This window comes from Sphaeramia orbicularis, chromosome 16, assembly GCF_902148855.1.
Source record: "Sphaeramia orbicularis chromosome 16, fSphaOr1.1, whole genome shotgun sequence".
NCBI lineage: Eukaryota > Metazoa > Chordata > Actinopteri > Kurtiformes > Apogonidae > Sphaeramia > Sphaeramia orbicularis.
Window position 1 is genome coordinate 50,603,572 of NC_043972.1, and position 24,981 is coordinate 50,628,552.

The following is a 24,981-nucleotide window of genomic DNA, read 5'->3' on the forward strand; positions in this document are numbered from 1 at the left end:
GAGGGTAGGAACGTAGATTGACCAGTAAATCGAGACATCCAGACTAAATTATTGTAATTCGCTTTTCTCAGGCTGTCCCACAAAGTCTTTAAAGACCCTTAGGTCAATCCAGAATGCTTGTGCCCATGTACTGACAAGAACCAATATCAGAGACCATATTTTTCTGTGTTCGCTTCTCTGCACTGGCTCCCTGTAGAATCTAAAACAGACTTTGAAATACTCCTCCTCACTTCATGGCCAGGCACCTACTTATCTGAAAGAGCTCTTAGTTCCATACAATCCATCTAGAGCACTATGCTCTCAACATGCAGGCTTACTGGTGGTTCCTAGAATCTCCAAAAGCAGGACGGGAGCTAGAGCCTTCAGCTATTAAGCTCCGCTATAGTGGAACCACCTCCTTGCCTCAATCCGGGAGGCAGACACCCTCTCTATGTTTAGGAGTAGGCTAAAAACTTTCCTTTTTGATTAATCCTACAGTTAGACCGGCTCAGGCTGCTCTTAGTTATGCTGTTATAGGCCTAGACTGCTGGGAGACTCATCATGGTACACTGACCTCCTCTCTGCTCCTCCTCCTCTCTGACCTTCTCTCTCCTAATCTTTTCCTCTATTCAGGCCCCAGCAAGTACATGCTACTGATTTGACTTCTTCCCCAGATTCTCTATGTTTTATCATCTCACAAGTTTTCCCTGGATCATCCCTGGATCTGCTGCTGTGGTCATTCTTCTCTCCTGCCTTCATTGTCATCACTCACTTATTCATATTGTTGTGATAGTGTTTCCTATATAGTTGCATAGATAGTAGAGGTTTCTATTATTTGTACTAACAGTTGCAGTAGTAGTATATATACCGTTAATACTTGTATTTGTTGTAGTAGTATTGACTGTTATGGACATTTGTTCTAGCTATTGGTAATTATACTGGCATCAGCTGTTCTACTTTTTAACAGTTCTAGTCAGGTTTGCTGTGCATCCATGTGTCTCCCCCTACTTCCCCGCTTCTCCCCCTCTGCCTCAATCCTCTCTCTCTCTCTCTCTCTTCTCTCTCTCTCTCTTCTCTCTCTCTCTCTCTCTCTCTCTCTCTCTCTCTCTCTCTCTCTCTTTTTATCTTCCTCTACCCTCTCTCTTTAACCCCAACTAGTCAAGGCAGATGACCATCCTCCAGGAGTCAGGGTCTGCTCAAGGTTTCTGCCTGTTAAAAGGAAGTTTTTCCTCGCCACTGTCACCAAGTGTTTGCTCCTGGAGGATTCTGTTGGGTTCTGTCAATTGGCTTGAGAGTCTGGTTTCAACCACATCTATATGTAAAGCGTCATGACATAACTTTGTTATGATTTGTATATATAAATAATATAACTATATAAAAAATAAAACTATATAAATAATATTTGATTTGATATCTGCTGAGCCCTTTGGTGCTTGTGATTTTTCTAAATAAATAAACAAATAAATAAATGCCATTATTAACAGTGCAAAGTGACTGGTCTGTTTAAAATGAAAGCAAATGGATTTGGTTATTGGGGTCCTCCATAGAAGCATATATAAATAGATAATTTGAAAACCATGTGTATGTGTTTGTTTTGAATGTGTTAAATGAATCCTGCTGTGCACAAAAGCACTTTACTTAGCAGAGCATGAAGTCCTGCGCTTTTGTTTCCCTCTCCACCATTTTGATTTGGTTATTGATCCACTTGAGTAAAAAGCCTTTAGTTTCACAGCAATCACCAACCTCTCCTAAATAAATCCAATAAATCAGAGCAGCTAACACCTCAGAGACTGCTGGGTTTAAGTGCAGAGTTAACACATTGCATCCACTTACACAAACCAGCACACACACTTTAAAATGTAACCTTCCTGTCTGTTTTACATCACCCAGTTCGGCTCAGACCCTGTCATTTGTTTCATATCCCGCTTTCATTTCCATGCCACCGAGCCAGCAATCTGCTCACCTTTACCACTTTTTAAAAAGTGTACAGCATCCCCTGCCAAATTCACACAAACATACAGAAAAAGAAGGTCTCCTCCTGCTCCTTTAACCTTCCCTAATCTTTTATCTTATTCTGTGTGATTTAGCAACTATTGCTGTGGTGTCTCCTCTTCAAAGCGCTCCCCACAGCCCTGAGGAGCAGGAAGATATAATGGGACCGAATCAATTTTGTCAACCTCTGGAACAACAACAACAACCAGACACCAGCGGAACAAATAATCGCTGGTCATTTGGCAGAACTGTAACACAATCATTTGCTCTTAAACAAACACTTCCTCCCTTTTGCTTCAGCATCTTTTTTTCTTTTAGTTTTTAAGTTTTTAATGGCAAATTCCTCCAGTGGGAGCAGGAAGTGTTTGAAATAAGACTGTCTCTGAGCTGTCTAAGAAGTTCTTTTTATATTTTATCATAATTTGCACAACTCCACTGCTTCAAAACTTTCATGTGCTTTTACACATACACTGCTTTAAGTCTGCTCACAAACAAGCCTGACACAGATGGGGCCTAATAAGAACACCTGCATGCAGAGCCGTCTAGTACAACCATAGACTTCTTGTGCTGGCCACTGACTGTTTCTCTTTTCTCTATTTGTATCTTTTACAAAAACATTCATTAGCAACAAGTCATATGGAACAAAAAACTAACTGTAGCAGCTACTGTTGCGACTTTCAAAATTCTTGGTGAGACTTCACCAGTAAAAAATGTCTTATTAACCCAGCATTTTTTGTCACCAGTAACTGAAACTTTGTGAGCTAAATGTCTTCATGGCTGCAAAATTCATCCTGCACACACTCAACATGACCATGGACAACCAAATGAGACCTGAACAGAATAACTATATTATGTGACATAAACCATGATTCCATTAAAGGATATTTCAGCATATTCCATTAATTAATAATGTAATTAAAGTCGCACTGTATGCTAGGTTTGTGGCATCACTGGACAAGCATATCATGATTGTAAGTTTACATCCAATGAAACACTTTCTCAAATTGTGATTTTGCCCATAGAGACCTTGTAAGCTACCATGCTGTCTTGGTGCTGTACAGGTACACATGGCTTTTGGGAACGAAGAGGCCTCCCTGGTTTCTACTGGAAATACAATAAGATGGAAATCAAGTAACAAACCAGCTAGCCCTTTCATGGAAATTTGAATGAGCTTAATGAGAGATGAAAACACCAGATAATAATTTCTGTGCTGTTTGGTTTGTTTCTTGCATCTTTTTAGTGATACATTAATGTGAGCCTTGTCAGAAATGACTCTTAGGTGTTAGATACATGTCATGTATGTTTTGGAATCCCAGGTTGAGCAAAAGTCTTTCAGTGTGAAAGTTACCTTCTAGTCCACAGGTCTGTGAACACTCCGACCAGGCTGACCACTCTGACAGCTGGCAGTTGACAGGACACTCAACCACACAGGAGATGTTCATCTGCCACGTCTTCTCCAGATTCAACTGCAGACATGTTTAGGAAATGAAAAAAGGTGATCAGCAAATGACTCACAACACACTTGTAGTCAGAGCCCATTCATCCAATCTGTTGCATACAGATGCCAGATCGACCTCCAAGCACTCCAATTCCCAGTAGGCTTTGTTCAGGCTGGGGACAGGGGCGGCACTGAGCCAGTGCAGTTGGAATACTGGGGCTGCTGCGAAAGCTGTTCTGTCAAAATGTGTTTTTGTGAATGAGCCAGATGATGAAGAGGGCCAGGGGTTAAATAGCTGTGTGGACAGCTCTGCCACAGGCCGCTGGCTACAATTACAGAGACCAACACACATTATGAATGAATAAAACACTCAGCCTGAAGCCCCACAACAATCTATGCTTGTGAATATTTCATGTTGCTTTGGGCCTAATAGTTGTGGAGAGGTACACTAATAATACAATGTGATGAGTGATGTGATTAAGTCATTGAGAAAAATGTGTCAAAAAACATGCAAAAGAAAGGATAAAAAAAATCTCACCTCCTGGCAGAATTTAATATCCACTGATTTGCCATCACTGCGAACACAGTCGAGCATCCGTGTCTTGATCCCACTCCCACAAACAGCATTCGGACTCAGCTGACATGTGCTCCAGTCTGAAGAGGAAAGAAAAATAAAATCACTTACTCTTTCAGCAGCTACTTTTGATAAGTGCATGAAATGAACTCTGTGGCACTGTCACAAATGCAAGGCTCCTATATTAATCAAATCAGACAACTTAATAATAAAATGAACATTTGAAAAGTTTCACCATTTAGAACCACATCCATTTCCAACAACCAACTATACTTCTGAAGGCAAATTAGTGAAAAATTAAGTTGCTGTAAACATTGAAAGCTGCAGTGCTTGATAGCTTTGAACATACCTGGGAAAACCTATTATAAAACATATTATTACTTATATTTACATAAAGGTAAATACGTAATTAAATATATAGTCTATAGAGTTTGGTTACTTACTACTACTATTATTATTTTTTATATTGTTTGTTTTTTGCTTGCACTTTATCCTGTTGCTGCCTTGACCGGTGAATCAGGGCGTCAGCGGGTACAGCGGGTCTTCCAATGACCGAAGGGTCAGTGGTTCAAATCCTGCCACATGTCGAAGTGTCCTTGGGCAAGACACTGAACCCTAAATTGCTCCCAGTAAGGTCTGACAGCACCTTGCATGGCCTTGCATGGTGGCAGCCGCCTACTGGTGTATGAGTGTGTGAGAATGGGTGAATGTGAGGTTTTGTAAAGTGCTTTGGGCACCATAAAAGTATGGAAAAGCGCTACATAAGTACTGACCATTTACCATTTATGAATTTCCCTGTTGTGGGATCAGTAAAGTTACACATAATCTCTAATCTTGGCATATTGTAATTTGAGTTGTATGAGAGGACATGAGACATGACAAAGTGAATTTACTTTTACAGCACTAAAACTCAATATTTATGTTTATTATTCTTTTGTCTTTTGCTTTTCCTATACATGACCTGAAGGTTTGGGGCAGAAATAAGGAAAACTAACAAATACACTGATCAACTATGGGCCAAAAAGGATTCTTCTTTGGGCAGAAGATCACCTTTGTCATGGGGGATGCTGGTTCTACCCCTGCAGCTTTGATCAGTGAAATTCCAACATACGCAATGCAAAGGTGAAAGTTTTTCCACACTGCCAATGATAATGACAGTAAAATGTCAACATAGAGGAAAGTAACATACAAGAACAACATAGTGGAAAGAAGAATCAAACTCCCAATCTGTCGGTCCGCAGGACCTGATTTAGAAATAACAGTATGACAGACATCAGTATGACGGACAATTCATTCATCATTCAGTCATTTTTTAATTTGGACTGTGTCATCATTTACATATCTGATGTTTCTGATTTTAAAAGATCATTTTGCATGACAAGAAAGTCTTAATGATAGTGAAGTATATTTAGGTTTTGAAATGGTGCCATGAACTGCATCTGTCATCTCAGGTGATATATGTCACCATGAAAAGGGTCCCAACCTTGTTCTTTGAAAAATGAGGAAAATATGAAAAGAGGTGAAAATGACTCCAAGCTACAGAGACACATTCAGCAGCTCTGTGGAGACTGTGGAGAGAGAGACTTACATTTTACAACAATTACAGGATTCTAGGTGTGTAGTCTAAATAAGTTTTAGAGTTCAATTTTCTTGACCTGCAACATTAGATTTTAAATAGACAGACGTCATATGAGTAATTGGTGACCCAATTCAAACATTATTTGTGTCGTGCCTGATTGACTGTTCTTTTTTCCAGTACAAAGTCCCGTGGCCAACTGGTAGGAGCAGGACATTGCTGCTCTACTGACCCTTTGCTAAAACTGTCCCAAGAAGAGCCTCTGTCCAGTCCTACATCAGATGTTAGAAATAAACCTGTCAAGTGGCAGTCCAGCAGCATGTAGTTAATGTTTTAATGAAAGTGTGATATTTTTTTCTTTTTTGAAGCCAAAATTAGAGATGTGGATTTAACTGTGTAGAAGAGCTTCCTCACTGTTGAATCCACATGCTACATGTAGTATAGCTAGGCTACACACAGAGAAGACATTGACAAGTTTGAAGGTTTTGACCACAGATATATAAACAGGCTGAGAAATAATATACTGTGTAGATGATGTCTGAGAAGTTGTAAAGGGATCTTTCCATTATTTCATGACATACACTCTAGACATTCCAAATGAAATAGGAATAGGAAATGTGTAATACTAGTAAAGAAATCAAATACAAATGCATAGAAAGGACTAGAATACATATTTAAAAGCAATACTGAATGAAAACACCTCACACTAACTTGCTTCAGATTTGAAGTCCTCTCGTGGTGTCCACTGTTTACACAGCTCATGATACCACATAAATGAAAAATAGCACCAATGGTCCTGTAGCTCACCAGCATGTTCTATTAAGAATCAATAACAACTTGAATTTGTAAGGCTGTTAGATTCTGCTGCTATGTTAGAGTCTTGAGGTGTCGATGCTGGAGATCAATCTCCCAACAAAAGTGGGTGGTACTTTCACTGGAAAATAACTCAACAAATTAAAGTCCAACATGGCTTCTATCAGTGCTTAACTCTTTAAGTGCCAGACAGTTAAGGGGATAATAAGCCTTAAAAGTGCCACAGAATTTGGCCGTTTTTCAGTATTTCGCGTCGTTTTCATAATATTTGAAGAATCCTGCAGGAAACCGCTCGGTAACATCCGACCGATTGCTGATTAGATCCAAAACGCACCGGACGCAGCCGATTCATTATTGATCGTAATTTGCATAATTTATAATAATAATAATAATAATAATAATGATAATAATAATAATCTTTATTTATATAGTACTTTTCATACATTAAAAACTGTAGCACAAAGTGCTTTACATATCAGTTTAAAAATCAGTACCGCCCCCCACCCACACCCACCCACTCACCCGCACACACACACACATATACATGCAAACCCACATATACATGCAAACCCACAAGCTCACACATACTTAAGAAGACTGACTGAGCATGGGTAGACCAGAACAAAAATGTACAAGTAAAAGTAAAACATCAATTTAGGAGGCGCTGTCTCAGGGAGCCATCTGCACCAGGAGGCAGCCGCCGACCCCGGCGACCAGGCACCAGCAACACAGCCCCGCATCCCAACTAGTGGGAGAGGGCCAACTGGGACCCTCACCCACCAGAAAGGAGCGGACCCCAGTGAGAGAAGGCGCCGCCACAGCCCCCGGAGTCCACAGCCGCCCCCCGGCATGGAGGGCTCCCTCTGATGAAACACCGGAGAATAAGAAACATTAAAAAGATATAAAAATATTATTCGGTCGCGTGACCTCAAATTCCCGTCTGCTTGGTCTCAAAAGGGGGACACAGAAAGAACGTCATCGAAATGTGAGAAAGAAATGGGGGTGGATGGTTTGTTTGTACACAAATATGGCGTGTTCTCCAAAGCCGATCTGATCGGCCCGTGGCACTTTACAGGTTGTTTTCGTAAAGCCGATTTAATCGGCCCATGGCACTGAAAGTGTTAATAGTAACTATATTGATATATCTAAGCATTTTCATGTTATTATCCATCAAAATATGGCTCATCATAAGTAAAGGCAAAATTTTAATCCTTGAAAAATTTGTCAAAAAAATTCCAAAATTCAAATTTTTCAAAATTGCAAACAAACTTTGTAGACATTGTCCAAAGGAAGCTACATAAATGTTACAAATTAATCTGGCCAGTAGTTTCGGAGAATAAGATTGTTGAAATCTAGACACTGATGACCCTGAGTTTCACCCTTCAAGGTCACTCAAGATCAAAGGCCATGGACCTTGAATCTTTATATGACTTCCAATCAGTGCTCAATAGTAACTATATTGATATCTCTAATCTTTCCATGTTATAAGCCATCACAATTTGGCTCAATATACGTAGAAGCAAATTTTAATTTTTTTTTTTGATATTTAAAATATGTGTAAAAAATTCAAAAATCTAAATTTCTCAAAACTGTGAACAAACTTTGTAGACATTGTCCCAAGGAAGTTACAACTAAATTTTGAAATGAATCTGACCATTAGTTTCATCGGGGAAGATGTTTGAAGAAATTGCTAATGGTGACAAAGACAATGACAAAAACAAGTACAAAGACGATGATGACGACAACGAACACAACAACAACAACTGTGGGTGGACAGACAATGTCTTGTGAGCTACTAATAAATTGTAATGTAGTAACACTGCAAAAGAAACACAGTATTTGTTTGCCAACATCTATGTGCTAAACCCAACATTCTCAACTGGTGGATTGAGACCCAAAAGTAGGTCATGGAGTTCTGAACAGGTTACAGAGTGTGCAGTTATTTCAGTAGACATGCATCAAAAGACACTGTCACAGTAATGTTTGATTGAGAGGTGGCCATTCAAGTTTTGTTGATGTTTTTGTTCTGTTGAAGTGTAAATATGACCCTGAGTGGATTAAAAATTGATTAAAGTTCACTTACACTTATTAGTGGACAGGAGAACATAAAACCAACAAAAATGTTGGTTGTGTTAACATGTTTAGAATCTAAACAGCTCCTGCAGAAAGCTAATAATGTAAATACGCCAGACTTTGCTTTGGTTGAATGCTGTAAAGGCGGGCCGTGACCTAATGACCAGGGGAAAATAAGTGTCTCCCAAGGTGAGATTAGTTGAGAACCACTCTAAGATCACTGACACTGTTTAGCATCTAACCTTTGGAGGACAGAGTTTCTGAGCAGCACTCAAATACTGCAATACTTTCTGTTCTAATGCTTCACATCTATAATTACAAATATTTGCTTTTGCTTCTTTTTTTTGCATTTGGAATATCTCTGATATACTGAAATTGTGGAAAACACCATGAAGAGATGAGCTATGGTTAATATTCAATTGTCTTTGCTAACTGTGTGCTAAGGTAGCTTCCTTTGTAGAAATTAACATCATGTGAAAGTAGCTCTGAACTACATATTGTAGTCATTTCTATCTTATTATATCTTGCATTTCAGAGCAATACAGGTAGTTGCAGGCAGTTTCTTTTGGACTATTTCTCACTGATATTGTTGAAATGGAGTGACAGGCTTTTGGTCAGTACTAAACACTGCAGATAAGAACACCCAACAAGACCTGCAGTTGTGGAAATGCCCTGACCCAGTCATTTACATCACAATTTAGCCAAAGTCACTGATATTGTTTTGCTGCTTCCAACACATCGACTTTGCGTACTAAATGTTCACTTGCTGTTTCATATGTTCCACTCACTGAATTATACTTATTACTGAATTATGCATATTCCACTCACCTTTGGAACACAATAATCAACATTAATGCCGCTTCACCTGTCAGCAGTCACAGTGTTACAGCTGATTGGTGACTATGTAAAAGATAGAATAAAAGTCAGTATATAAGTGCTCATAAGCTAAGTGACATGAGCACAACTAAATACCATGTCATATTTACTGAACTACATTTTGTAAACATTTGCCAGGTGTTGATTTTACCACCCTGGGTACATGCAGATTGAGTAGGTAGGTGAGAGGGAGGCACGATTCAGGGAACACTCAGGAAAACAGGTGAATCTAAGTCACAATGAAAAAAAAAGTGAACTCCTGCTGTAGCTTGATGTATATGTGGTTAAAGCAATGATAACGCATCGGGACAAAACACAAGAAGATGACACAAGTGTTGAAACTCTTCTACAGTCAAAAATTCTTTATACTTCAAATTGAACCTCTGGCACTGAGAAACAACTATGATGTGTTTAGCTTTTTAGAGGGGAACACACAGAAGTGCGCTGTCGCACCCTGTTGCCTGATGTTTCTTGAAAAGTTTATTTTTTTTTATCTGAAAATTTTACATGATGGCTGTGGTGAGAAGGTGATCTCTGCACATCTACTCCTGATTCAGAATGGAACCACATTAGTGCTTTTTTAAAGCTACTGTATTAATTGACACTATCTTTGGCTGTAAATATTAAGAGAAACAAGGTGATTGACATTATTACCTCAAAGATGCTGATGAATCATAGGGAAAAATTTGCGTATTTCCACGGTTGATAGTCTCTGACCATAAATATAACTAACATTCCTTGCTAATCAATGTGTGTCCAATATTCCTCCTTTGAGCTCTGTCTTTTGTTCCTCCTCAGCTGCCAAATGCTCAGTGTTCACTACCTTGTTGCAAACTTCATATGGCCGGATTTTGGTCTCGAGCAGACAGTGTAAATTAAGTTAATCAGATTTTTATTACTCATAATAACTGTCATTCTGCTACTGGCGACCCGATCGATGAGAGTCTGAAATCAGTCGGTAAAGTTGCAGACTGTAAAACCAGTGCAATGAGCCAAAACACACTTACACACTCTGTAGACTTGAGGGACATGGCAGATTTGGGTGATTTTGTGGGTTTGCTGTCACCCGGTAAAATGTCTCTATTCACATCAAACATCGTTCAGTCTGATATAGAAGAGTTAATTACTGGCTCACAGGTTAATAGGTACTGTGACGTGACCAGTGTTGGGAGTAACCTGTTAGAAAAGTAATGCTTTGCAATAATGGATTACTTTTTGCTGTAATGAAGTAGTATAAGGGATTTCTGATCAATTTTCAGTAATATTTTACCCGGTACATGTTCAATAATCGTTTGCGTTACGGCACACTTTTCACCCATAATTTAAAGGCTCAAAAGAAAAAACACAAAAACAAAAAAACAGTAAGACCGCGAGACCTTAAAGCTGCGTATGACTTTCATCACAATTTTCACCAGTCATAGCCTAAGTATCATGAATCCGTAAGTCTTTCTGTGATTACGCACCTGATTCTCTTCTCTCACGATGAACAATTTCGAAGAGTTCTCCACCATAAACAATCCATTTGTTTACAAACCGAACCGGTTGGTCACTCAGGCATTTTTGGAAATTTGTCGCGACATGCATTGTGGGAAGCGGAACTCCACGCAGCTGCATTATGGCCGCAGCGGCAACAAACAAAGAAAAGGCTTTACTGCCTCTTGCTACTGCAGCTGGGGGAAAGATTCAGATGTGTAATCACAGAAAGACTTACAGATTCATAATACATAGGCAATGACCTGGGTTTTACAGATTTGATGAAAAATTGGTGACAAAAGTCATACGCAGCTTTAAGGAATCAAAAATGCGGCAGGAACATTCTGTTTGGTTTCTATTGGAGATTTTGGATTCAGTGGCCCCATTTTAAATGCACTAAGCATTTAAATGCACTAAGCCTATGACTCAGCCATGGCCAAACGAGACGACCCGCGCACTCAGACGCTCGTGTAGATGTGCTGAGAGGCAATGGAAGAAAAACCATCTTGAAGTCTCTTTACAAATATTTAAAGACAGTCTTGCTGAATATCAGAAGGCAGTTAAAGCTGCAAAATGTAACTTTTTGTCAAATCTCGTGTCTACAAATTGCCATAAACCTCAGATGCTTTTTAACACTTAGAAATCTCTTATAAATCCATGTGACTCAAATATTGTTGTGCCCTCTTCAATATTTTGTACAAAGTTCCTTAGGTTTTTCAGAGATAAAATTTCTGCTCTTAGATTGTCACTTTTCTTTGTTGTGGACCCTGCGGCACCATCAGTTTCTCATACTGCCTTTGAATGTTTTGAGCTAATGTCTCTCCCTGATTTCACACACATTGTTAAACAATTAAAGCCCTCTTCATGTCCATTAGACCAGTGGTCCCCAACCCCCGGTCCCCGGACCGGTACCGGTCCATGGATCATTTGGTACCAGGCCGCAAAGAAAAAAAAATTGTGGTTAATATTAAAGCAATTTTTTCCATTAGTCTTGCAGAGATTTTATTTTGAAAAGCGACCTTTTCCGCCCTCGCCTCAGCCGCTCTTGACTCTGGTGCACCATTTCATGAATCAGTAGTAACACAAGCTAAAGAAATGAGTCAAAAACAAAATTCACTGGAGAACGTTTTCAGGAAGAAACAAGGAAACGATGAGGCTGCAGAAGGGTCATAGACTGCCTGCAAACAGAAAGCTGCATTTATAAGGAAATATCATGATTCCTGCCTAAGTTACAGGTTCATCACAACAGGTGGCACTGAAGTGCCTCAAAACTGCTCTGGCACATCAATCCATGTTTAAAACTTTCAGTGCCATGGGCCGATTAAATCGGCTTTACGAAAACAACCTGTAAAGTGCCACGGGCCGATCAGATCGGCTTTGGAGAACACGCCATATTTGTGTACAAACAAACCATCCACCCCCATTTCTTTCTCACATTTCGATGACGTTCTTTCTGTGTCCCCCTTTTGAGACCAAGCAGACGGGAATTTGAGGTCACGCGACCGAATAATATTTTTATATCTTTTTAATGTTTCTTATTCTCCGGTGTTTCATCAGAGGGAGCCCTCCATGCCGGGGGGCGGCTGTGGACTCCGGGGGCTGTGGCACCTTCTCTCACTGGGGTCCGCTCCTTTCTGGTGGGTGGGGGTCCCAGTTGGCCCTCTCCCACTAGTTGGGATGCGGGGCTGTGTTGCTGGTGCCTGGTCGCCGGGGTCGCCGGCTGCCTCCTGGTGCGGATGGCTCCCTGAGACAGCGCCTCCTAGATTGATGTTTTACTTTTACTTGTACATTTTTGTTCTGGTCTACCCATGCTCAGTCAGTCTTCTTAAGTATGTGTGAGCTTGTGGGTTTGCATGTATATGTGGGTTTGCATGTATATGTGTGTGTGTGCGGGTGAGTGGGTGGGTGTGGGTGGGGGGCAGTACTGATTTCTAAACTGATATGTAAAGCATTTTGTGCTACAGTTTTTAATGTATGAAAAGTGCTATGTAAATAAAGATTATTATTATTATTATTATAAATTATGCAAATTATGATCAATAATGAATCGGCTGCGTCCGGTGCGTTTTGGACCTAATCAGCAATCGGTCGGATGTTACCGAGCGGTTTCCTGCAGGATTCTTCAAATATTATAAAAACGACGTGAAATACTGAAAAACGGCCAAATTCTGTGGCACTTTTAAGGCTTATTATCCCCTTAACTGTCTGGCACTTAAAGAGTTAAGACAACTTCAAACCTCTTTGCATTTTGGATTAAAGTCGAAGCAGAATATGCGGATATTGCCACAAAAGCCCTGAAAGTCCTTCTTCTCTGGCCAACCTCATATCTTTGTGTGGCTGGGTTTTCTGTGATGACAGTTACCAAATAGAAGACTGGATATACGGAACACAGTTGGAGTGTGTGTCTCCCATCACCCCCAGATGGAACCGTCTAGTTGCAGGGAAACAAGTCCAGGGTTCCGACTGATTCTGCATTAGGGTGAGTTGATATTGTAGAATCATTGGAATTGCCTGATATACAGTGTAAATGTTTCAGATCACATGCTCTAAACTGACAAAGGTTTTTGTTATTGGAACCCCTGCACCTCTACCCGTTCCATGGAAAATTTTCATGCATGAAACTGGTCTGTAGTACAAAAAAAATTGGGGACCACTGCATTAGACAATATTCCAACCCAATTGTTTAAAGATGTTTTTGATTGTATTGGTCCTTGTACTGTCAAAATAGTGAACTCTTCTCTGATGACTGGTTATTTTCCCACTGCCTTCAAGCATGCTGCAGTGCAGCCTCTCATTAAAAAATGTAATCTTGACCATAATGTGCTTTCTAATTTTAGACCAATATCAAAGATTTCCTTTGTGTCCAAGGTTTTAGAGAAAGTTGCCTACCAACTGCAGGCCTACCTTGATTCTAAAGAAATTGGTGAAAAGTTTCAATTTGGTTTTGAATCGAGACATGGCACATAGACTGCCCTTTAAAAGGTTTTTAACGACCTGCTTTTAATTGATGAATTAGGGAAATCTGCTGTCTTATTGCTTTTAGACTTGTCTGCAGCCTTTGACACAGTGGATCACAGCATCCCTCTGATCTCGCTAGAGACATATGTGGGCAATTAGAGTTCTGCACTTCAATGGTTCAAATCTTATTTGTCAAACAGAAGTTTTACTGTAAATCTTGGCCAGTACTCCTCCTCTGTGTCTCCAATGAACTATGATGTTCCTCAGGGTTCCATTTTAGTGCCTGCTCTTTTTGCCTTATATTTGCTTCCACTGAGGTATTTTCATTGCTTTGCAGATGATGTTCAGGTATATCTGCCTGTAACTGCTAGTGACAGCCTGTCCACAATAAAAACACTGCTGGACTGTCTCAGAGATGTGCAGTCATGGATGTGCGCAAACGTCCTGAACTTAAATAAAGATAAAACAGAGATTGTGATCTTTGGACAAACTAACCCCTTACAAGGACAGGACAGCGTGATTGGTCCTTTGTCCTCCTACTGCCGCTCCTCCGTGAGAAATCTTGGAGTGACTGTAGATCCTTTGTTCAAATTTGATAAACAGATCAGCGCTGTCATAAAGTCCAGCTTTTATCATTTGAGACTTTTGGCTAAAACAAAGCCATATCTTCCTCACATTGATTTTGAAAGGGCAATACATGCATTTGTGACCTCACGCTTAGACTGCTGTAATTCTTTGTACATGGGGTAAGACCAGGGCTCTCTGTCTTCAGAGACTACAGAGTGTCCAAAATGCTGCAGCCCGTCTCCTTAAACAAATGCCATGAGCACATCACCCCTGTTCTGTGCACCCTACACTGGCTTCCTGTCAGCTTTCATGTGCAATTTAAGATCTTGTTGAATATTTTTAATTGTCTACACCATATAGGCCCATCCTATCTGACTGAGCTGTTGCAGCATTACATCCCATCCAAGGCCCTGAGATCAGCGAACCAACTCTTGTTGGCTATGCCTAAAGCCAGGCTCAAATTTAGAGGAGACAGAGCCAAGACTGTGAAATAGCCTCCCTCTGTCTGTTAGGTCCTCTCAGTCTTCATGACAATTTAAGTCAAGACTGAAAACCCACCTCTTCACCCTGACATTCAAAAACTAGTAAGACAGGATGTTTTGGTTCACTTACTGTATTAGTTTGAATACTAATGTGTTATGTTTTATCCATTTGATATGCTGTTGTGTATTACTGATTTTCATTGATGCATTTCTGGAAAGCCCTTTGGGCAACAGAAGCTGTATGCACTATATAAATAAACTTGAACTGAATAGTTCCTGTTGGTGGTCAGCCAATGGGTGAAGATGGCAGAAGACAGCACATATGCAACATGGACGTATGCTCATCTACTACGCGCGCACCATATATGACGAGAGTCTGTATGTAACTCAAAAGTAATACAGGAGTCATATAACACATTAAAATTGTGAGACAGTAATATTGTAAGGCAAGAGTAACAAGTACAACATAGACGTTTACAAGTCACCAAAGAAAAAGACATCCTCAGAGCTGCATCTACTCACTGAGAAAAAAAAAGTTTTGACAATGATATATATTTTTAGTCCTTTTAAGAAAACAAAACACTTCCTCACATGCACAACACTTCTTTACAAACGCCATGTTGCTATGTTCTGTGCTCAGCACTGCCACAGACAACTGTGATTTGTTTAAAGAAATACAATGTTGACCAACAACCCAGACAATTTTTATCACTATTGCATAATGAATGGGGATAGTGCCAGATCTATCTCCAGCACTGTTACCATGCAAGCGAAGATAACTAACTTAAAGATGTGTCACCTGAAAAAGAGGTATTGGCTTCGTATTTTTATGTAAGATGATGGGAGCCAGGGCTTTTTTTGAACCAGCATGTAGTGGCCATCCATAGTATTACACTTACATCAAACATTTCTACACGAGCTTGACTTTCAAGCTGTGGTCCTTGCCCCATGGTCAATACCAATGGTCAAAGTAACAGTTTGGTTGATAATCATTTCTGATGTTTGCTTTGCTTTACTGGCATGGTAAACTTGCTGTTTACAAAAATGAATCATTCAAATTTAACTTTCATTTAGTGACACACTTGGGTACATTAAACTTATGTAACAGACTTATCACCACTGAATCAGAAGAACTGAATGGATTGTGGTTGTCAGTCATCAGATGTGTAGATGGTGCAACAACAGATAAACATTAACTGCCTTCAGTGAATGATTATCATATTTGCCAATAGGCTGTTGCCAGTCCAAGAGGTGAATATCAGCTCCTGTTAACCTTGACAACGCCCCCCCCCCCCCCCCCCCCCCCCTTCTCTTTTAGTGAACAGAAGTATGTATACAGTGGCAGTCTATGACTAAACTATCTATTAGCGGTAGATAACCAATAATTCATGTCATATTATTCTAAAATGTTACAGCTATAATATACTACCGCTCTGTCTCATGAAATGTGAGCAGCTGTGTTAGTGATATAGTAAACCCTGCCCACCCCAGTTTGTATCTGGATAGATCTTTCACTACAGACCTGCAATGCATTTAGATGAACAACTCTGGGCTTCCAGATGACTCAGCAGAATAGAGATGCCTTGTTCTTTCTGTACAGTAACTTAGACTTCAGCTCATTACCTTTGGTGTCTGATGCTCTTTCCTATCAGCCACAACCTTCAACTCAAACTGTGTATGTGAGACACTGGGGAGTGTTTAGAGTTGCTCTCTAAATAGCCTCTGACAGTTGGAGATTGCTGTTGATGGCAGATGATTATTTTGTCAGCAAAGAGGTCAGTAAAGGTTTAAAACGGCTCACTTAAATCCAATAAAACTGGCTGTCACCAGTATCCTTATACGGCAGCATCATAAACAGGCTGCGTGGCAAAGCGGACAGATTTGACTTTGAAAAATAACCAGGGTTTAAAGCTGCATCAAGGCTATTTTACCCCAGAAAACCTCATCACAAAAATTTAAAGCTGCAAGACCCTGAACCCAGCTACCTCATAAATGACTTCTATGAAGTGAAACATTTTATTCTTGTCTTGGATTGCAACTGCCTTTAAAGCCACACTGTGTATGCAGGTGTTAAAAAAAATGGCTAAGGTGTTACTCATGAATTGTGCCATCCACTGACAAAGATGAGTGGCTGTTTTTAGCTCCAGCGAGCTCGTTTGCAAACCCGACTGGGGGAATTGTGTCTCCTTCTGCTGAGGAGCTTTGTGGCACTCTGGGGACTGAAATAGGAAGATTGCAACAAGAAAGAGAAACAGAGAGAAACAGAGGCGGAAGGTACAGGCTATATGGTGTCGGCACAATGAAAAAAACACAGCCCTCCTTTTACCCCAATAATAATCTGTGCTTGTAAATTATGTACATATACCCACTGTGAACAAACAGTGGGGATTATTATGTCACATCTTACAAAGACTTTTAGAGGAAGGGAAAGAGAAAAGCAGGGTGACTGAAATAGGAATGAAGCAATGCAACACATCTTAATAAAATATGGGTCCATGGCACATTTAGCTAGTTTTCAAATACGCTGTGCACTGAAAAAGACAGTATCGGCATTGAAAAGTGCATGTGAAAGAGTGTCCTTTGTAACATACAACATGAAGGTGTTGATATGCAGCAAGTGAGAGAGGGAAAGAATGGCAGTTTAAAATTAGTGAGGAGGTATGAAATTCAGTTTGAGGTGAATGGGACTTTTTTTACTTCGTATAATTCAAAGCTGTCACATGATGGCAGCGGGTGAACATAAAATATTTAGTGCAACCAAGATACTGACTTATGGGTCTGATTTACTAAGGTTGCAAATAACGGGTGCAAATTTGCTTGCTCATGCTAAAAAATGTGCGTGCTATTGATTTGCGTGTCAAGAGTGATCAACTAAGATTGCCGGCGCAAATGACAACAGGTGCAAAGTCTTGGAGACCGCCCATTTAATTGAGGATTTTGCCTGCGCTACTGGTTGTCGTCATAGAGACAGTGCACCGTAAAAACTGCTCTGGGATACACCAGCACTAATAGCAACAGTGCACTGGAATGATCAATAACAATAATACTCCCTATTCCATATCATTATATGCAGATGACATTTTACTATATTTTTATAATGCACCACTTCCTTGCCAAATATTTTACAACCTTTTGAAGAACTGACCTCTCTTTCTGGATACAAAATTCATTTGTGAAAATCCTCACTATTCCCATTAAATTTAGTTGTGCAACATCTCCAATGTTTTACCCCACCAGTGGTCTGTCATTCAAATGTTTGGGTGTGGATATACAGGGTGGGGAAGCAAAATTTACAATGAACATTTAGTTGTTTTTTCTCAGCAGGCACTACGTCAGTTGTTTTGAAACCAAACATATATTGATGTCATAATTATACCTAACACTATTATCCATACCTTTTCAGAAAGTTTTGCCCATATGAGTAATCAGGAAAGCAAACGTAAAAGAGTGTGTGATTTGCTGAATGCACTCGTCACACCAAAGGAGATTTCAAAAATAGTTGGAGTGTCCATAAAGACTGTTTATAATGTAAAGAAGAGAATAACTATGAGCAAAACTATTACGAGAAAGTCTGGAAGATACTATTAAAGAAGAATGGGAGAAGTTGTCACCCGAATATTTGAGGAACACTTGCGCAAGTTTCAGGAAGCGTGTGAAGGCAGTTATTGAGAAAGAAGGAGGACACATAGAATAAAAACATTTTCTATTATGTAAATTTTCTTGTGGCAAATAAATTCTCATGACTTTCAATAAACTAATTGGTCATACACTGTCTTTCAATCCCTGCCTCAAAATATTGCAAATTTTGCTTCCCCACCCTGTATACTCCAACCTGGCAAGTATAGCCACAACTTTTTTTATGGAATTTTTTTTTTAAAATTGAGAGGGATTTAAATAGGTGGGCATTCTCACCGAAGTTACTGCATGCTCAAATAACAATAGTAAAAATGGACAATACAGCTTGGATTAACTTCTTTTCTTCCATGCCACCCTTACCCCCTCCATCAGACTACTGGGGTAAAATCCACTCATTAATATCCAGATTCACCTGGTCAACAACAAAAGACCTAGATTAAAGTTGTTAACATTGCAGCATCACAGGACAAAAGGTGGTCTCTCAGTTCCCAACTTTTAGCATTATCTTTGGCCCTATGTGTTAAGTCCACTAGGAATCTAGCTTAACAATGATTCCAACACTTGCTGGAAAGATTTTGGAAGAAATCTTGCTCTCCTATACAAATTGGAGGACCTGATATATTCATCAGTTACTTAAGAGCAAATCAGTTTACATATGAGTCCAGTGACTGCATATGCTCTGTCCATATGGCATAAGGTTGAGCCCAAAACCAGCCCTTACAGCAAACGGCATCTCAATACACCAATATTTAACATTGTTTTTGACATCTTTAACAACAATGGCCTTTGAAAATTTAGCAACATTATGATAAGCTACAACCTTCCCAACTCAACTTTCTTTCTATATTTGCAACTACATGCAGGAATGAAAACTTACTGTGTTTGCTGAGACTGGAGACTTCACTCACCAACCATCCTATTCATCAGACTTTGTTAAATGAAGGGCACCAATAATGAGTGGTGCCTGAACTGATTGATATTTTACAATCTGTTTCCCTGAAAGACTTATTACTCTGGTTTGGAAAAAAGACTTGACTAAATGAAGTGATAATAACTCCCTCAACTGGAATGAAATATGGTCATCAATTATTAATGCATCAAAAAAATCCGGACATCCGCTGATACATTTTAACTTTATGCATAGGACTCATAACTCTAAAAAAAAAAAAAAAAGCACACCTAATGAAATTGGTCCCATCTCCCAAATGCAACTTGTGAACGGAAGGGTGTATAGGCTGGTTCATGCATGTATTTGAAACGCAAATCAAAACTTTCTGCAAGGAAGTATGCAAGGTCCTCATTCAAATACTGGGAGTTTCAGCACCATGTATTCCAATAATATTGAATAACACCTCTATGCACTGGCTATCAAAAAGAGCCTTTTTGGTGGGTATTACTGCAGCCAAAAAGATGCTGGCACTTCATTGGAAGCCCCCTCACAGCATCAGTAAAAGACAATGGATTTTTATGTTTCGGGACATCACACTTGGAACTTTCAGTGACCAGAATGCAGGGGGAGAAGCATGAGACAAAGACATCCTGGCTTCAAATCATTAATGCACTCATGAACTTGGCAGAATAACGACATCAATTGAGCTGATCAGCTGTATTTACATCAAGCTACTACCATAATAACCTTCATGCACACTCCACTCTAAACATATGTCCACTCCTGTACAACAAGGGTCTGTAATATATATCTCTGCTGTCGTTTTTGTCTCTTGATGTTGGGCTGTGCTGCTGTTTGCAAATTAACTACATACTGGAGAGGTCTAGTGTGGCTGGTTATGTCGGTCATTTATTTGTTGTGTGTCTTTGTGGTGTATCAGCCTTGTGGATGTGAAAATAAAGAAAAAAAATTGATGACAAAAAAAGAATGCTGTACAGCTGAAACTCTATATTTAAGTAAAAGTAATAAATGTAATAAATAAATAAATTGCAAAAATTTGTCAATACACATGGACCTGAATATCAAATTTTCTCTTAAATTTCTTTGTGCTTTTAGTAGGTACAATTAAAATGACTCAACAAAGTCAAAGTCAGTTATTCCAGATGAGAGGGCCACTATTGGAGTTTTACTTATACCAGTAGTTTGTTAATCCTCTTATTACTACTGATTCATTCATTTCACAAGCAACACACAGATGCAGTGGGAAACATGCTTTAAGACTGGGCATTTATTATATTGCCAATAATTGTGTAGGTTCTCCCATCTTCATATTTGTGCTTTGTTAGTGTCATGGTTTCTCTTGCCTCTAGGCAGCATCACAGAGTTTTCTCACACCAGGTCTGAAAACAATGAATGTGCCACACAGCCTACTTAACAGACTCAACTTTTCCAGCTCTTCAGTATCTCTCTCATTATTTTCAGCCTGTCTCCTTTCATTTTAATCTTCCCCGTCTTTCCTGTCCAGCTCTTTCACCATTTATCCACACTGAGCTCACAAACTAAGTCTAAATTCTCCTAAACTAACTAATTAAATCTGAATTTGAATCTGTCTAGTCTAGTAATACTCACATACTACACTAATGGGTGCCAACCAGTTTTAGAAATGATATTAAATGGATATTTCTCATCCATTAAAAAAAAAGTGGCCGCATGATTTTCTTTTTACAAACCATCTCTGTAAACACAAGAATACACAAACACAAGATGACAAACATTTGTTTCTGTTGGACTTTAAATCATGGAGACTGTGGATCATATCATTGGACATACTGACAAGATATAGGAACTATATGTACTACTTTTACTTTAAAATAAAAGAAAATAAAATAAAATAGTCATTTTGCCATTCTGCCATAGAGGTCAATATATGGTACGACTGAGATGAAGTACTTTTTTTCACAGCGATAGGTTGATGGAACACTGTGATGTGAACACTAAAGAGAGCAGTGAGTTACTGTAGCCTCAAGTCTGCCAGTCTCTGCAGTGCATTGAAAACTATTGCTAAGAGGTGTTTGACAGAGTCACTATGTGACAAGTTGACGATGAGAACTGTAAGAAACAATTTTCAGTGTCAAAGAAAGTGATGAAGATGGAATTGTAATCATTATTTTCTCCACTGGACACAGCTCTAAACTAAAAGAATAGAGTTTGATGTTGAAATGGCAGAATTTCTTCTACAGAGGTGAGTTTGGTTTTGAAGCTTATGACCTTATAAAAGTACATGTGAAGTTATTATGTATGCTACCACTTATTGATCAATGGTTCAGATAAAACTGACAGTTCTGAATTTGGATGATTCCAAACAGATATTTTGTCTGACTATTGACAAGACAAACTGTACAGAAAATGTGGCGATTTGTGGTTTTACTGTAGCTGTTATCTAAAAAGAGAGCTAAGTTAACAGTGCTACGATGTAAACTATCAGCTGATGCAGTATGTGATAATGTGATTAGGTTGTTGAAAGGACATGTCTCCATTTGACCTTGGAAAAGTAGGTCAAGGTGACCTATTTTCAATAGGCATCTGCTCCATGCCAAGATGTATCCACGGTATAAATTTGGTGTAGATATGTCAATGCATTCTTCAGATAATGCAGTTACATTGTTGAATTGGCAGACAGACAGACGGATGACAAAATTATTACAATACCCCTTTGGCCCGAAGTTGGCCGAGGGGTAAAAATTCAAACTATTTCTTTGCAACTACCAGGACTGACCATTTGTGAAGATAAGATAAGATAAGATAAGATAAGATAAGATAAGATAAGATAAGATAAGATAAGATAAGATAAGATAAGATAAGCCTTTATTTGTCCCACAAGGGGAAATTCCAGGTTACAGCAGTGAACCACAAAAAGCACACAAGAAAAGCACACGAGTAGAAGAAGTGCAAAATCAAAAAATAAAGACAAATCAAAAAAGCTATATATACTATTTACAGTTGTGCGTGCGTTGATCCTTGTGCTATTTACAGTTGTGCGTTTGTTGAAGAAAGCTGTATATGCTATATATCAGCCATTGTTGTGGTTTGAGACACAGACGTATACAAGTGGATGTTCATTACACAAAGCAACAATGGACAGTTTGGTGTGCGATGGCACTGCTTCTTAAACTTTCCATTTTACTCACAGACATATATAAGCCATCAATAGAAGGGTTTATGAAAAAGTGTTAATTGTAGTGACTAAGAAATTAGAATATTGCAGTATCCAGTATTCCCATTTTAAACATTGCATAACTTAGGGCCACCTGCTGTGTAATTTGTCAAACATGTCAAGCTCGTTGTTTCCTTCACTGCCCACTTATTGATGAGTCAGAGACTTACTGTCTACCTTCTCTTTAAGGAAACATTACTGACTTCACTGACTAAGTGTCCTCCTTTTACTGTTTAAGGTAAAATGTGTACATAGGTGGAGTTGAGAAGTAACCAACCAATTACTAGTTAACCTAACATGGGAAAAGACTAAACATATATAAGCTTTGAAAATTCTTCTGCTGATCGGACAGCCAGGGGCAAGGCTTTGGATATTGCAGTCTGTTGTCTCATATATTCTTGCATATGTAAAATATGTCTGCTTAACCCCAATTCAGTGACTTTTGTGTTCTTGTTGCAAAATGGTGTCCAGAGCGCTAGAAACTTCCATGACACGACTAACACACATTTCAAAACACAGGGGATGGAAGTGGCCAAACAGTGTGACCACTGTATAAAATGCGAAAATTGAAATGGGAGTACATATTTAGAGCAAAGCTTTTTTGTTTGATATGTAATCATAAATAAAATTAAACATTCAAAGATTTTTTTTATTATTATCAATTCACTAGAGGCGCAGGACAAACAAAGAATTGAGATACAGTTTCTCTCTCATCTTATTAAATTTCATGCATTAAAAAAAAAAAAAAAGGTTAAAAATAGAATGAATAAGTGGTATAAAGAATAAACTATAATAGAATAATGGGTATGCATAGAGAAATGGGTTGAATTATTAAATTTGCTATTATACAGATCTAACACTAGTCTGACATCTAAACAGCACATGGGCATATCTTTTTATTTGATTTTCATTTGGGTATGTAAAACTATTAAAAAAAAAAAAAAAAAAGAAAAAAAGAAAAGAGGATTTTGTGCTCCATTAATGTCAACTCTTTGTTGTCATTACACAAAAAGTGAAAAAAAGTTGAACTTATGAGTCAGTCACTAATTTCTCTGCCTAGTTGTTTTTCAAAGGTAGCCCTACAGCCAGACTTCCATTATAAAGGATGATTATGCATTAGTGTTGTGGTTCATGTGGAGGCACCCTGGTGAAATAAATAAAAAAAAAGATTTTCTCACTCACACAGTTTTTTTTTTTTTTTTTTTTTTAATATATAGCTATTTCGGCAACTGCCAGGCTCTTGGATCTCTTCTGCCACCTCTATACAACAGAGGTGTTCTAGTATTCTAAGATACTCTAATTTGCAGCTTTTACTGCATTTAAAATGATATATTAAAAAAAAAAAAAGTCTTCTTGTTATTTTGGATAATGTACACAACAAGCTGCCAAAGGTTCAAAGACTTTTACCTCAAAAACTGTTTAAAGCATATTTTTTGTACTATCCAGTATAAAAGAAACATATGTAGTTTATGTAAATTATACTGTATGTGAATATGTTTACATTTTAAAGATCCAGTACATTATATAAGATATATAGGGATTTATACAGAATCTAACTCAACAAATCACTCACTGTTTACTTTAGGACACTATCTTGGACATAACTTCACGTGTTATTTCTTCAGACTCTGATATAAAGTTTAGTTAATTTTTTCAGTGATTTAAAGCAGAAACAAACGCACCTTTAAGTTTTTAAGAATGAAACCAGCCTAATCTTGACTTTACCCTTTCTAGATGATTTCCTTACCTGTGATGTTGTAGAAGTAGTTGAAGCAGTTGAGATTTAGGCTGCAGGGCTCTTTGTCAGTTGTGTCAGGACACTGTCTTCCTACACTGGGCGACCGAAGGACGTACGCCGTCCGCACTCGACTGTTGGTTCTAGTACAAGGCTGAAATACAGAGACTTCCATTAATCAAACTGGAGCTTTAAGACTGCCTGAAGGATTTTCTGCACTCCATACAGCAGCAAAAAGCAGTAAATGAACATAGACATATCCCTGAAGTGACACTAAATCATTTGTTCAGTGAGATCTCCTGCCACTGTCAACAACCTGTGTGAATATGTCTGCTTCTACTTTACAATGCACTAACAGGAACACTTCATCTACTTCTGTCAGGGCAGGACATTTTCCTTGGGTTGGGGTTCCACAGAAAGCTAGGAATCAGCCAGGAGAAAGGAGTTTAATTCTTTTCAGGAAAATATATATTCTACTGAAATGGTAAAGCACCAGGTTGTACATGGTCATTGCTTGCAGACTAGTTGAGAGAGAGAAAACGACAGCCTTATGAATAACTTTATCTCTGGCAGAATGAATAAAACATGAGCGAGGCCCCCGCTGGTGCCACTGCTGACTCCATGGTGAGAATGGAATTGTGGAAAGCCGGCATGTCAAGCACTTTGTGAGAGAATGGGGTGTGATTAACAATAGCCATGGTGGTGC

At 38.9% G+C, this 24,981-nt stretch overlaps 1 protein-coding gene across 4 annotated transcripts in view; it reads right to left on the reverse strand.

Moving 5' to 3' along the window:
• thsd7ab (thrombospondin, type I, domain containing 7Ab) overlaps positions 1 to 24,981 on the reverse strand; it is a 277,249-nt gene that overhangs the window by 39,645 nt on the left and 212,623 nt on the right. For all 4 annotated transcript variants that reach the window (XM_030157281.1, XM_030157284.1, XM_030157282.1 and 1 more), the window contains 3 exons: positions 24,288 to 24,429; positions 3,948 to 4,063; positions 3,320 to 3,437 (listed from right to left, as the gene is read on the reverse strand). In XM_030157281.1, the coding sequence (XP_030013141.1) occupies positions 3,320 to 3,437; positions 3,948 to 4,063; positions 24,288 to 24,429 (376 nt within the window). The remainder of the gene's footprint in view (positions 1 to 3,319; positions 3,438 to 3,947; positions 4,064 to 24,287; positions 24,430 to 24,981) is intronic.